This window comes from Morus notabilis, unplaced genomic scaffold (assembly GCF_000414095.1).
Source record: "Morus notabilis unplaced genomic scaffold, ASM41409v2 Scaffold317, whole genome shotgun sequence".
NCBI classification, from domain to species: domain Eukaryota; kingdom Viridiplantae; phylum Streptophyta; class Magnoliopsida; order Rosales; family Moraceae; genus Morus; species Morus notabilis.
Window position 1 is genome coordinate 647670 of NW_010363634.1, and position 13273 is coordinate 660942.

General features: G+C 34.5%; 1 protein-coding gene across 1 annotated transcript; it reads left to right on the forward strand.

The window, feature by feature from the left end:
* Nucleotides 1-723: 723 nt before the first annotated feature.
* Nucleotides 724-8401, forward strand: LOC21405691 (calmodulin-binding protein 60 B). Its single transcript, XM_010104712.2, has 10 exons — nt 724-911; nt 1153-1292; nt 2645-2720; nt 3361-3419; nt 3532-4025; nt 4117-4277; nt 4364-4567; nt 5081-5315; nt 7240-7843; nt 7970-8401. Exons 2-9 carry the CDS (start codon nt 1189-1191, stop codon nt 7830-7832), a joined length of 1926 nt encoding a protein of 641 aa, XP_010103014.1. The 5' UTR covers nt 724-911; nt 1153-1188; the 3' UTR covers nt 7833-7843; nt 7970-8401.
* The last annotated feature ends 4872 nt before the right edge of the window (nt 8402-13273 follow it).

The window sequence follows — 13273 nt, forward strand, 5'->3', positions numbered from 1 at the left end:
TTACTTTCCTTCCTTATTCATTCTCTATTTTCTTGTTCTGTTTCTTCCCCTTTTATTCATGATCGATCTTTTGCATTGCCCCATGATATATTCTTTTTTTTTTCCTTTTTCCAGCAAAAAACATAAGATCCTTATGAATATGTTATTCATTTTTAAATCTAAAAAGGGGAGGTTAAGGGTCCGTTTAATTCGTTGATTCGAGTTAAGATGTGATTTTATGTGAGAATTTTTTACTGTTATAAAAATGTTAGATATGACTATTTTTTAAAGCCTTTTACTATAATAAAACTCAAATCGATAAAATGAATGAGCTTTAAAATTTTAGTTAATGTCGTCATGCAATGACGTTGCGGAAGAGGCAAAAAAAAAAAAAAGAAAAGAAAAACATTCAAGTGACGTGGCGAGTGACCCAAGGGAAAACAAAAATCTGCAAAACGAACGGCCAGGATTCGGCGTCGCAATATCCTTTGGGCCGTCCAAAACTCCCAACCAAGGCGACAGCATTGACCAGAGACAAAACTGGTTGTGGATCTGTACTCTCCGTTATCCAATTATCGCATACCAAAACAACACGATTCTCCACACCAATAATAATTTGACACACGTCGCATATTTATAGGTCTTTGTCGTCTTCCAGAAAAAGTTGACCATTCGATGCGATATTTGGTGGACAGCGAAGCACCAGATCATTTCACTCCTCAGCTAATAGTCGCCGGAGTAGACCTTGATTACTTGAAGACCAGAGAGTGACTATTCCCCCAATCCAACATTTTTACACGATCCCGATTTTCTCGTTCTCTCTCTCCAAACAGAAAACTGAAATTTCCCTCAGATTCTGTGTCCCTCTCTCTCTCTCTCAATTTCGCGCTCTTTCCTTCTCTTTCTCGCACTTTCTCAGAAGATTTCCTCAGGTGAGTGAAGAGTCAAAGCTCTTGAATTTGTTGGACTTTCGTCGAATTTCGGGAGCGTAGTTAGGGTTTTTGGCTTTTAGGGGGTTTCGTGAAATTGGGGCCGAGATTGTTAGTTCTTGTAGAGCTATGGCGTTAAAAAGCCGATTTTGTGTGTGTTAGTGATATTCGGGGTTAGGGTTTTGTTGTTCTCGTTTTCTTGTTGGTTTCAGCGTTAAATTTGGGTATTTTGTTTGTCTTGCAGATCTTGGAAATCTCGTGTTTAAGGAAGCTGGTATAAATGCAGACCAGGTTAATGGAGAGAACCAACTCCATGAGAGGCAAGAGGCCTCTTGAAGGCGAAGATGGCGATCAACCGGAGCGAAAGCGGCCCGCTCTCGCAAGGTACCTTTCTTCTCCCCGTTTATTGAGTTGAAAGTGTTAATTTGATGAATTTATTTCTGCATTTTGAGAGTTCCGCTGGAGAATTAATTCTATCAATTAGACTGGAAATTGGTGTGATATACTATGATCAGATGCTAAAATATTTTCAACGTTTTTCAATTTAGTTTTAGTGGTTCTTCTTCTGGTCAGTCGACGCTCACACCGGTAGCACAATAAAGGAGTTGGTTATTTGGGTTCCATTTAAGCAATGTTAATTGTTAGTAACATGTGAGTATTGCTTAGCTAGTCATAATATGTATACTATTCTTTGCTGGACCAGTTCTAGTTATGGGTGCTCTTTTGAAAGGAATAAAGTTTCCTCGGCTTATTGTCTCTTGGGTAGGTTGTTCCACATCCAAACTCACCCTATGATTTTTGCTCTGGTCGTTGTCATGTTTTCATTGTATTATCTGCATGAAGTCAATGCCTCCTTTCATATCAGTTTGTCATTGCTTGACAAGAATTTTTGGACGTTCTCGTTACTGTCAGGCATTTCTAATGTTCCCTTGCATGTCTATTTTGGTAACGTTGCTGATATCATTAGCAAGTATACGATGAAGGATTTGATTCCCGCAATTTAAAGCAATACAGTTCTGGCTTCCATTATTATTTACCACATTTTGGTTAATTCAGAAATCAGAATTGATTCTTCATCATCATGGGCATTTTCGCATTTTCTGAAGACCAAAAAAATCTGCAATAAAACTAAATATGCCTCTTTTTTAGGATCCATAATCTTTACTATTGGTTTTTCAGTGTGAACTATTGGTTTTTCAGGGGCGACTTGCCAATTCATTCAAAGTTCAGGGCTGCAACAGTGCCAAAAATGAAATTTGTAAAAATGCTTATATGCTAGAGTTTTCATTCCCAGTGGTTACTTTGAAGAATTCTTGTTCCTTGCTATGCAAAGCTTTATTATGCATCGGAATTTAGTTATATGGTTTATTCATATTTAGGCTAATTCTTTTTCACTAAAAGAATACATATGATTAATTAATCTAAAAAAAAGCACAATATGATTGTGTGTGTATATAATATGTATGTATGTATATATGATGGTAGCTGCACCATTCATATTCTGTATGATGGTGTCTGCACCATTCATATTCTGTATGATGGTGTCTGCACCATTCATAATCTGCAACACATGTTTCTGAAAGAAAGTTATTTTCTGTGGATTGTTATACAAAAGATTTTTCAGTTCTTGTGGGTGATTGTAACAATATTTCTTGTTTTCCTTTTTTTTTTTTTGTTTGTAACTATCTTAGTTCTTTGATTTCTGGACCATTAAACTGATAATATATGTCATGCAGTGTAATTGTAGAAGCTCTCAAGGTGGACAGTCTGCAGAAGCTCTGCTCATCTTTGGAACCTATCCTTCGTAGAGTTGTAAGACTTATGGCTTCTATGATTGCTCTTCCATTTAGCCGTTTGCCCCTTTTTTTTCTCTTTTTTTTCATGCTGTGATGGCCCCTAGGGTTTCCACTTACCTGTTTTATGCCTGCTACTAGATTTGTTTTGGTAACGAAACGGTCTTTATTGTTATTATAGACTTATAGTATTTGGCCACGGAGCTTGTAGTAAATTAAGTTTGCATCTTCGGGGAGATTTTCAAAATAATTTCATTCTGACTGATGAATGGAAGAAGCGATTAATCTTGCTAAACAGTTTAACAAGTGCTCTAGAATCTGGGTAAGATTCTTTATTTGGTCCCTAGAATAGGTTATTTACTGAATCTTCCAAACATCAAATTTTAGTTACTCTTTCTCACTGTCGCTTCATCTGTCTTTACATTTTCTGCGACCTGAGCTCATCAGATAATATCTTTGTACCCATTATAATGCTCAAGTCTTAACATAGTTGCTAATATACAAGACAACGATAGGAGTTTTATTATGAATAACCAATTTTCTTGACATACATTCATGCATGACAAGTAGTCAGCAGTTGGCAATTTTTTTGTTTATGCTTATTAATTATTGGCCTTTCATTTTACACCCGGTTTTTGCCCCCTATTAATGCTAAACAGGTCAGTGAGGAAGTTGAACGTGCTTTGGCGAAGTTGGGCCCTGCGATGCTTCCTGGAAGGTCTGAGTCCATTAAATAAGCAGTTCAATATCTTGTAAAGATAATGTGTGTGTGAGTTTGAAACAACATCTAGGGTTAGGGTTTGGGACTCTTCTAACTTTGAAGTTTTCAGGTCTTCTCCAAAACGAATCGAAGGTCCAGATGGTCGAAACTTGCAGCTCCACTTCAGGTCCAGGTTGTCTCTTCCGCTGTTCACGGGAGGAAAAGTAGAAGGCGAGCAGGGAGCTGCAGTTCATATCGTTTTGATTGATGGTAACACTGGACATCTTGTAACATCTGGACCTGAAGCCTCATCGAAACTAGATGTGGTAGTTCTTGAAGGTGATTTTAACACTGAAGATGATGAAGGTTGGACACCAGAAGATTTCGAAAGTCATGTAGTGAAGGAACGCGAAGGAAAAAGACCTCTTTTGACTGGGGACCTCCAGGTGACCCTCAAGGAAGGGGTAGGGACGTTGGGCGATCTAACATTTACAGATAACTCAAGCTGGATAAGAAGCAGGAAATTCAGGCTTGGATTAAAGGTTGCCTCAGGTTTTTGTGAGGGCATACGCATATGTGAAGCAAAGACAGAAGCTTTTACTGTAAAAGATCACAGAGGAGAACGTATGCTCTGTCATTTTTCTTCTCCTCATTCTTCTTCATCCACATATTATTTTTAACCTTTTTTGTGTTATTTGTTTTTCCCTTTTGACAGTATACAAGAAGCACTACCCGCCAGCATTGAATGACGAGGTATGGAGATTAGAGAAAATTGGTAAGGATGGGTCATTCCACAAGAGGCTGAATCAGGCAGGAATACTTATAGTTGAAGACTTCCTCCGGCTTGTCGTCCGAGATTCTCAAAAATTACGAAGTGTGAGTCTGGCAATTTCATTGTAAGCTAAAAGTTCATAGTTTGAACTCTGAAGCTGTATTATAATTTGTTGCTCTGCTGTTTATAGATACTTGGAAGTGGCATGTCAAATAAGATGTGGGATGCTCTATTAGAACATGCGAAGACGTGTGTCCTGAGTGGAAAGCTTTATGTTTATTATCCTGAGGAAACAAGGAATGTTGGAGTTGCCTTTAACAACATCTACGAGCTGAGTGGTCTTATCGCAGGGGAGCAGTATCATTCAGCTGATTCTCTTTCTGAAAGCCAGAAGGTGGGAATGAAGCTCTCTCTCTCTCTCTAATTATTGTTTCAAATTCTTTTTTTTAACTGTCAGTTCTATATTTGCCTAATTTTTTGCAACCTTGTTTCTTTACTTGGCTTAAGAAAAAATTTCCCTTAATCAAGCGGGAAATGTGTGTATAAATTACATTTTTGCGGTAATCAGATTTATGTATTATTATTATTATTATTGTCATCATCACTATCTGAGGATTATGAAAATGATAAACCTAAGAGAGTAAGAGTTAAGTTCCAAGGTAGATGCTGCTGGTAACTTTGAGGAACTCCAGTGACATTGCGACTCAATGTTCTTCCACGTATAAGAATATTGATGACTTCTTTGCCATGGTCTTTGATATTGATATTTTTAAATTTAACATTTCCAGTAAAAGAGAACAAAATTGATGAAGATTTTATTGATTTTTCAAAGAACTCTATGTTGACATTGTCTTGTAAATACTTCGGTTAAGAATGAACTTTATGGTTGTAAGTTCTCCTCCTGCAGATTTACGTGGATACATTAGTGAAGAAAGCATATGACAATTGGGACCAAGTTGTCGAATATGATGGCAAGTCACTTTTGAGTTTCAAGCAAAATAAAAGGCCAAATGCTTCCAGAAATGAACTTCAGATGGGCCCAAGCAATTACTCTAATCCTTCAGATAATCAACTGCAACTATCTCACCTACCGGTTCATCCTTCTGAGCAGACTTCTTTAAATACTGGCCTACCAATTGCAGGTATGATGACTAGCTGCATAAAACTAAGGGCCCGTTCGGTTCGCTAATTCGAGTTTTTAATTCGAGTTGAGATGTGATGTTGTGTGAGAGTTTTTTACTGTAGCAAAAAAGTTAGATGTGATTGTTTCTGAGAGTTTTTTACTGTAGCAAAACTCGAATTCTAAACTCGAATCAGCGAAATGAACGGGGCCTAATTTTCTTCAATTTGATTTATGTGTGGGTGATTCTCACTCTCTGTGCCTTGTGTCTCCTTCTCCTCATTCATTTATTTATTTCTCCTTTGGTATTGCGCTGCGGTAGGACTTGATCCTATATTACCACTGAAATTCATTTATAGCTGACTAAAGTTGTGTTATCTCAGCTAGTAAGGGTTTGGATCTCTAATTCTATGTTATGGAAGTGCTTGATTTGCTTAATAAATCTTTACAAATGAGGTGGAAGAAAATAAGATTGTACTTTATTCTTTGAAAGACCAACCGAAGATAGAGAGTAACTTTAAAAATAACTAAATTAAACCATTAGGAGCTGAAAGCCATGGATATCGGAAAGCCCATTAAACTTTTCTGTCGACTTGAAAACTAGTTAATAATTTTTGGTTGTTTGACCTTGGTCTTCAGAAGTATTTGGAGTAAGTGAACAAACTGCTGGGTGACTGTGAGCCAAGGTTTGAGTTCTTATATTACGTATATATATAATTTATGAGTAACCAGGGATTAAATTGTGTATATAATTTAGGAGCCTGTTATTTTCAGACCTTATTTGGAGCTGGGATCCATTTTTGTAGCGTAGCCGCTTTTAAGGATAACTCTTCCTCTTTTGGCTGTATATAACTCTTATCATTAATTCAAGGTTCTTGTTTTAAAAATTAAAAAATAATAAATAAAAATGCAGTCCACAAAAACTTGTGTGATTTAATTTAGATGTTTGAAATTACTTTTGTCCCATTCTATCATCTTTATATCATTTACAAAAACTGGTTGAATGGCTTGTGAACGTTTGTCTTTCTTTCCTTTTCCCTTGCTACTGGACTTATTGAAGTATAAGTATTTGTTTTTTTCTTTACCACACAATGATGGTGAAACATAGTTACCTTCTCATCCCTTTTACCTTGTGAATCCTTTTATTTTTATTCCCCTTCCCGACAAATTTATAAATAATACACTCAGGAGCACTCAAAATAGTAATTAATATAAGTTGCAGGAAAGCCCTGTTGGGCTCCGAATGTGGAGCTACGCAGGGGCTCTGCTTAGACCCAATGCTAGGTCCACACAGAGGGTGGGTTCACAACATTGGGGACAACCCGTGTCTATGCAGAATGCCTTAGCAGGATTCTAAGTTGCAGCATGAACAACCAAGCGAACAATTAATTGCTGCAATCATAATGTTTGTTGCAAAAATGTGTATCAATCGTGTCCTTACTTTGTGATTATTGTTATCTGTTTATTTATTGCTTTTTCAATGAAATTCTTGTCTCATATATTTGGAGGGAAAAAAAAAAGGCTTCATTAGCAATCTATACTGAAGTTTCCAAGTAAAAGTACTTTCAAGTAGTGATGAGCTGTTGACGTCAAACACTAGAGTAATTTGTAGGAACTTTTCCTTTCAGGCATTCTTCATGTTTCTTCTACCCTGGCCTTTATTTCTAATTGCTTATATACGACATGTAATTGGCTGCTCACCTCTTGGCTTGGAATGGTTAATAACATGCTCTACTCTTTATTTTTTATTTTTATTTTTCCTTTCTTAACAACACAAGGCTTCTACCCCTGCCCTGTCGACCCAAAACTAAAATCTGAAAAACCAATAAATAACGTGTACTGAATATTCACTCACAAAGTTGATGCATTTTTATCTTTTTTGGATGACTGATCCATGTTCAGAAAATAGTAATAGTGCTAACTGTGACACTTGTATTTTTGGTCAGCTCCAGGGTATAATGATGATGTGTCAACAAGATTTTCAAACCAGGTACCAATGGTAAACTCAAGTTCTCGTAATCAGTTTGACAGTGCGTCATTTGTGCAAAATGACCAGTTCATTGGTAATTCTCACGAGGCACAAACCATAAGAAATGATAACAGCTCTGTTGGGCTGGCACTTGGTCCTCCACAGTCATCCACGGCAGGGTTCCAGACTGTTAACTCTACTATGCAGCAATCTACTCTTAATCCTTTTGATGACTGGTCACAACACCGGGACAAGGGAGTTGATGACTTCTTCTCAGAGGAAGAGATTCGCATTAAAAGTCATGAGATGCTTGAGAATGAGGATATGCAACACTTGCTTCGAATCTTCAGTATGGGAGGCCATCCTTCCATGAATATGCCTGAGGATGGGTATGCGTTCTCATCGTTCATGCATTCACCAACGCCAAACTTTGATGAAGATCGTCGTTCTGGTAAAGCTGTTGTTGGATGGCTGAAAATTAAGGCAGCTATGAGGTGGGGTTTCTTCATCAGAAAGAAAGCAGCGGAGAGGCGGGCACAAATTGTTGAGTTAGATGATGCCAGTCCATAGACGCTATTAAGGTTTTTGTTGTCGAGCCCTTTACTTGCAGTGCATTAATAGTTCCACAAAATTACTATATTGTGTATTGTCAAGCATTTCTTTGCACTGCATTATTCTTCTGCAAAGCTAACATTTCTCTTCATCAGTGCTGGCCGCGGCTTTGAGGTGTTGGGGTTGCTTGAAGTTGTTGGTTTCGGAAGTATTGACGATGCACTGATGTTTGTGCCCTGTGGAAAATCTCTCTAGCTGGGAATCTCATCTTGTACAGTTGCCTGTACAGTAATCCTTTTTGTTTTTATATTTATTTGTTATTTAATCAAGTTTCATCATTTCGTCTCCTTTGGTCACTCTTCTATCGGTTTGTAATGATATTTGGTAGTGGGTCTTTAGGCCCGGATGCCCTTTCTATTTAATTGATTAGGGAGACATCTTTAATTGGCCCTGACTTCCTTTTTTTTTTTTTTTTTTTAAAGTTGATTTTTGCACAAGGATGCTAAGTATGTTGTGCTACTCATGCTAATTGTATAACTTGGAATGGAATTTTGTGTTTAGTCAAGCATGAAGACCTATATTTGTTATTTTCTTGATCTTCGACATCGGTAAGCTGGTGTCATGGTAAGTTGTTTATGTTATTATTAGACATTGTAAATTTCTCGAGAATTTTCATAGCAACGTGAAGGACTTGATGTTTCAAGGCAAAGAAACAAACATAGGTCTCGTATAATTCGTCAATTTAAGTTTTTAATTTGAACTGAGACGTGATTTTATGTGAAAGTTTTTAACTGTAATAAAAAAATTGGATGTGATTTTTTATGAGAATTTTTAATTGTAATAAAATTAAAATTAAAAATTTAATTCGGTAAAATGAATTGTGTTTTAGTATTAGAAAGGATTTATTTTCATTGAATCAATATATGATGCAGGAGATATTTTGGACTTTGGACCTTCCGAACATTGTACGTACAATATTCAGAAGAGCATGCAAATTAAGAAATCCGTCGTTTTTGTTTTTGTTTTTATTTGCGCTTTCTTGAAGTGTTAAAAAAGGGCTTTGTCAGTTTTCGATTTTGTTTTTGTTTTGTTTTTTTTCATGAAGCTTACGCATTAGTTTGAAAGTTATTTAGATAGATTTCCAATATATAGAAGATAATCGTCAGCAACCTGAAATTCAGCCGCTTAAATTGGAAAAGATGAGTTGAAGCAATTTATGAGCAAAGAGAAGATCATTTTTGTGTACTCTTCCCTAGATAACAGTGACAACAGATGGATGAGAATATTTTCAGACAAGTCCAAACCAACGAGGTAAACTTATCAAAATAGGGATAAAATCATTCTTTACCATGATGTGTAGAGAAACGTCCTCTTCAATTTTTTTTTATAATATTAAAATATATCTTAATTTTTTTTAAAATATCTTATTGGTACTTTAAAGTTACTTTTTAAGATATGTAATGCTTAAATTATTATTCTTATCAATTAAATAGAAATTAGCATTTTTTACAAAAAAATATGAAAATATTTTAAAACACTAAAATATTTAAAAGAAAATAAAAAAATAAAAAAGATCATGATTTTTTCCTAGATCTATTAGTTTTTAATTAATTAAATAAAATGACACTAAGATCATTTTACGTCTCAAAAATTAGCTTCAGAGTCTTTTTATTTTTAAAAATGTTAAGGTACCACTTTAATATTATCAAAAGAGAGGTACTAAGAACATGTTTCGTTATAACACATAATACCAAAATTATATTAAAATCACGGCCAAATCAAAATAATTCATAAAATGGATAGAATTTGACGTATAATTTGACTGTTAATAATGAGAAACTCAACACATAAAAAGAGCTTTTATTTATTTATTTTTAAGGACACATGAAAAGAGCTTGATAAAGGTTTTTAACCATCTTTGCATGTCCATACGATTAATTATGATAAATACTAGGTTCCACAAGCATAACACAAGCATAAATCATCTATAGGTTTTCTTTCCTATTTAAGCTTTCCAAAAAGTGTCGTATAATAAGTGAACAGAAAGCAAATAATTTCATAGGATAAACATGGGATGGTTCATCAAATTTTAATTAGATTATCAGACACTAATGAATGTGAACCATTTTCAGTTTCTATTAAGGTAGTTCAGTTCAGTTTAAATCCAACAACAAATTAAGAAAGAGAAAAATGAGATAATATTTGTCTATCTGACACAATCACGGGTAGAAAGTACGTGGCGTTTTTGGACACAAAAAAGGGGGGCCAATCAATCAATGCACTTGTTTTGATTTATCAAAAAAAAAAAAAAAGAAAAAAAAAGCACTTGTTTTGGGGCTCAGAAAACTTTGTTATAAAGACACTGGGATTCGGTGACCAAATTTGGGGTTTTTGGGGCATCATTTTCCATTTTCCAAATGAAGTTAAAAAAAAAAAACGAAAGAAAAAAAGAAAAAGGGAATCCCAACTCCCCCAAAGAGCTCCCCAAAAAATGTCCAAAATCCAAAAAAAAAAAAAAAAAAAAAATCTTGAAGTATCATTAAAATACCCTCTCAATACTAGATCTGTGTGTTAATTATCAATTCAGAAGGTCTTCTTGAAGCTCTCAGATCACTCTCAAATCATGGTATCTCGGACGTCGAAGTGATGATATATATAATGGGTATTAATTTAAGTCATTCGTCAATAATATTTGCGCATTAATGATCATCATGAGATCTGTAATGTTTCTATCTTTCATTTCATTGCTTTACCTTTTTTTTTTTTTTCTGTAACTTTTTTATTTCATGAGTAATTTGTTTGCCATTTGCGCTTATCACTTTGTTCTCTCTCTCTCTCTAAGTAGTACATGTGCATGGTTAACGAGAAATTCCTTTCCAAATCCAATAAATTTTCTCAGGAAATTAAATGGAACGCCTAACTTATGATTCTGAGATGTTTCGCAACCAAAACGACAACATAACGGAGATAAATGCTTATATATATATACACACACATAGTACTGTATATATCGTACATAGTTCTTTTTCACTTCAATGTTCTTCCTCCAAAACTCATAGGGAGAAGGTAAATATCCAAGAGACATGAAACGAATACAGTTTAAATCTTGCGTGTTCGTGTTTGTTTGTTCTCTTTTTTAATTTTATTACTCTCGTTAATATAGAATTAGAGCATCTAATTCTTAACAATAATCGAGTCAGGTGAAGAAAATTGTCTAAACACTGTTTGTTGTATTGTTATCGTTATTATATTTAGCAAAGAGAGAACTTTTATTAAAACCAAACAGGAAAGATTAGCTATATTTTAATATATTTCACAAACAAGAAGAAAGCGAATCGGGTACAATTTCAAGTCAAAATGTTTGGGTGGGATCGGTGTGGGTTAAAACCTATTGGATCGACGGGGACCGTCCTGCCCCGCGACGTCTCGTTCGTCTCGTTTTTTATTTTATTTTATTTTTTTTTACACTCTCTTATGGCTCTAATTTGAAAAATCCAGAACTATTAGAGGTTCTTTTTTATTTCCTTTTTTTTTTAATGTTTCAATTCATTTTGAAATTACATTTTACTTTTCAGAAAATCGTTTTGTTTTTCTTTGCTCACAATGTGTGCACACACACATATACATATACATATATATATATATATATATATGAGTGATTCTGAATAAAATATAGCTCATTTTCTTGTTGCTTTGGATTTCAGTAAGATAAAACTTGTCATATTATTTGTATTATATATATATATAATGCTAGAAATACCAACACTAATCTCATTTTTTTATATAAATTTAAGTGAGATATGAGTTGTCATTTTTTTGTTGTTAGTTATTTAAAAAATTATCACGTCAATATATAATGAGTGTCTAGAATATACCACTAAAAAGATAAGAACTCTATCCCACATCTATATATATTTATGTTATATGTTTTTGTTTTTGTCCGTTAATTAGTTGAATAATATATGTGTTGGAAAAATGGCATCGAGTGCACATAATAGAAACAACATGTCTGACAGATCAAATCCTTTCAAACAGTAATCAAAAGAGCCTCAATCAACTGGTATTCTTTACTATTATCGTTTTCATGATTGGAGTGCGAGTGGGCATACGCCGTTCAATCTCCCATTGGTATTCTTGAACTTCTTCCAACCACAAGAGAGCCAAAGGAAAAATCATTCTTGAGAATTAAACAATTTTTTCTCTCAGGAACCTTTACGACTCTCAAGTGATCTAATAAATAATGGGACTTACTGGGCTATTTATAGAGTTTAGGAAGTTATATTCCCGTAACAATTAAGTTTTTCAAAGTCTATCTCGCACACAGAGTCAGTTTTACCACATCAGCAAGTGTCAGTGCACATCCACCGGTCGACCGGTACGAATAGAGTAAAACTCCACCATTTGACTGGTCACTGTTATGGAAAACTTGTTTTCCAAGTCATTTAATACAGGAAACTTACACAAAGCTTTAGTTTTGATTCAAGTAACCCAATATAAAAGTTACCCGATCAAAAGAGTCATATAAAAGTCTTCCCATATTAAATAACACTCAAAATAATAATTTAATCAATTTATCTAGAATTAATTTATCAATCAATTCACTCAATAAATTACTCATAAATTAACAACCAATGTCACATTGAGTTTGAACCTTTTTATAGAAATAACACAAGTTAAAAACTCTAAAAACTCTAGATATCACACTGAATATCTAGTAAACCATTAGATATCACTGAATATCTAAAAACTCTAGAGTATGAGGAAGAATTTTTGAGAGGAGAAAAGAACTCTGAAATTCTAGTGTGTCTCAATTGAGGAGTGAGAGTCCCTTATATAGGGCTTAGGAGAGATCATGACTTCTTCTCTTTCCGATGTGGGACAAAACATTTTTCCACTTTTTTTAGTATCTTGAGAGTTTTTCCTTTAGTTTTTTCCAACTTCACGAGAGCACTTTGAGAGTCAAATTCTTATTCACCCGTTAACCATTTTGAGCATATAAATATATCATTTCGATATTCTCACAGCAGAGAACTTAATTCTAAATTGAACAATCACTAATACTAAGTAGGTTCTGCTTAAAATAGAGCCTCAAAATTGTACCCTGAAAAAGAGGTTTCAAGCCTTTTTTTTCAAAGTTTGAAAGATTGCGATGTCAATTTATAATAAGTGACTAGAATCTACTAGTAAAAAAGATAACAACTCTATCCCACGTCTATATATATTTATGTAATATGTTTTTGTTTTTGTCCGTTAATTAGCTGAATAATATATGATGGAGAAATTTATTGTGTTCATTGTTTTGGCTTTACATGGAATTATCTAATTTTTCTCCTAAGCAAAAAGGTAACTTTTTTGGTTGGAAATGAATTGGAATTTGCCTTTTGCCGTTTGAAATCTTTTTGTTTTTGGTCATCGTTAGATGCCATTTTTGTTCTAGCTAGTTTGCGATTTGGTTATTG

Excerpts from the sequence above, each read along its gene's own strand:
- LOC21405691 (XM_010104712.2), top strand. The coding sequence starts at position 1,189 with ATGCAGACCAGGTTAATGGAGAGAACCAACTCCATGAGAGGCAAGAGG. Across the intron at positions 4,568-5,080 it reads CTCTTTCTGAAAGCCAGAAG|ATTTACGTGGATACATTAGT; the intron begins GTGGGAATGAAG and ends CTCCTCCTGCAG. Across the intron at positions 5,316-7,239 it reads TACTGGCCTACCAATTGCAG|CTCCAGGGTATAATGATGAT; the intron begins GTATGATGACTA and ends ATTTTTGGTCAG.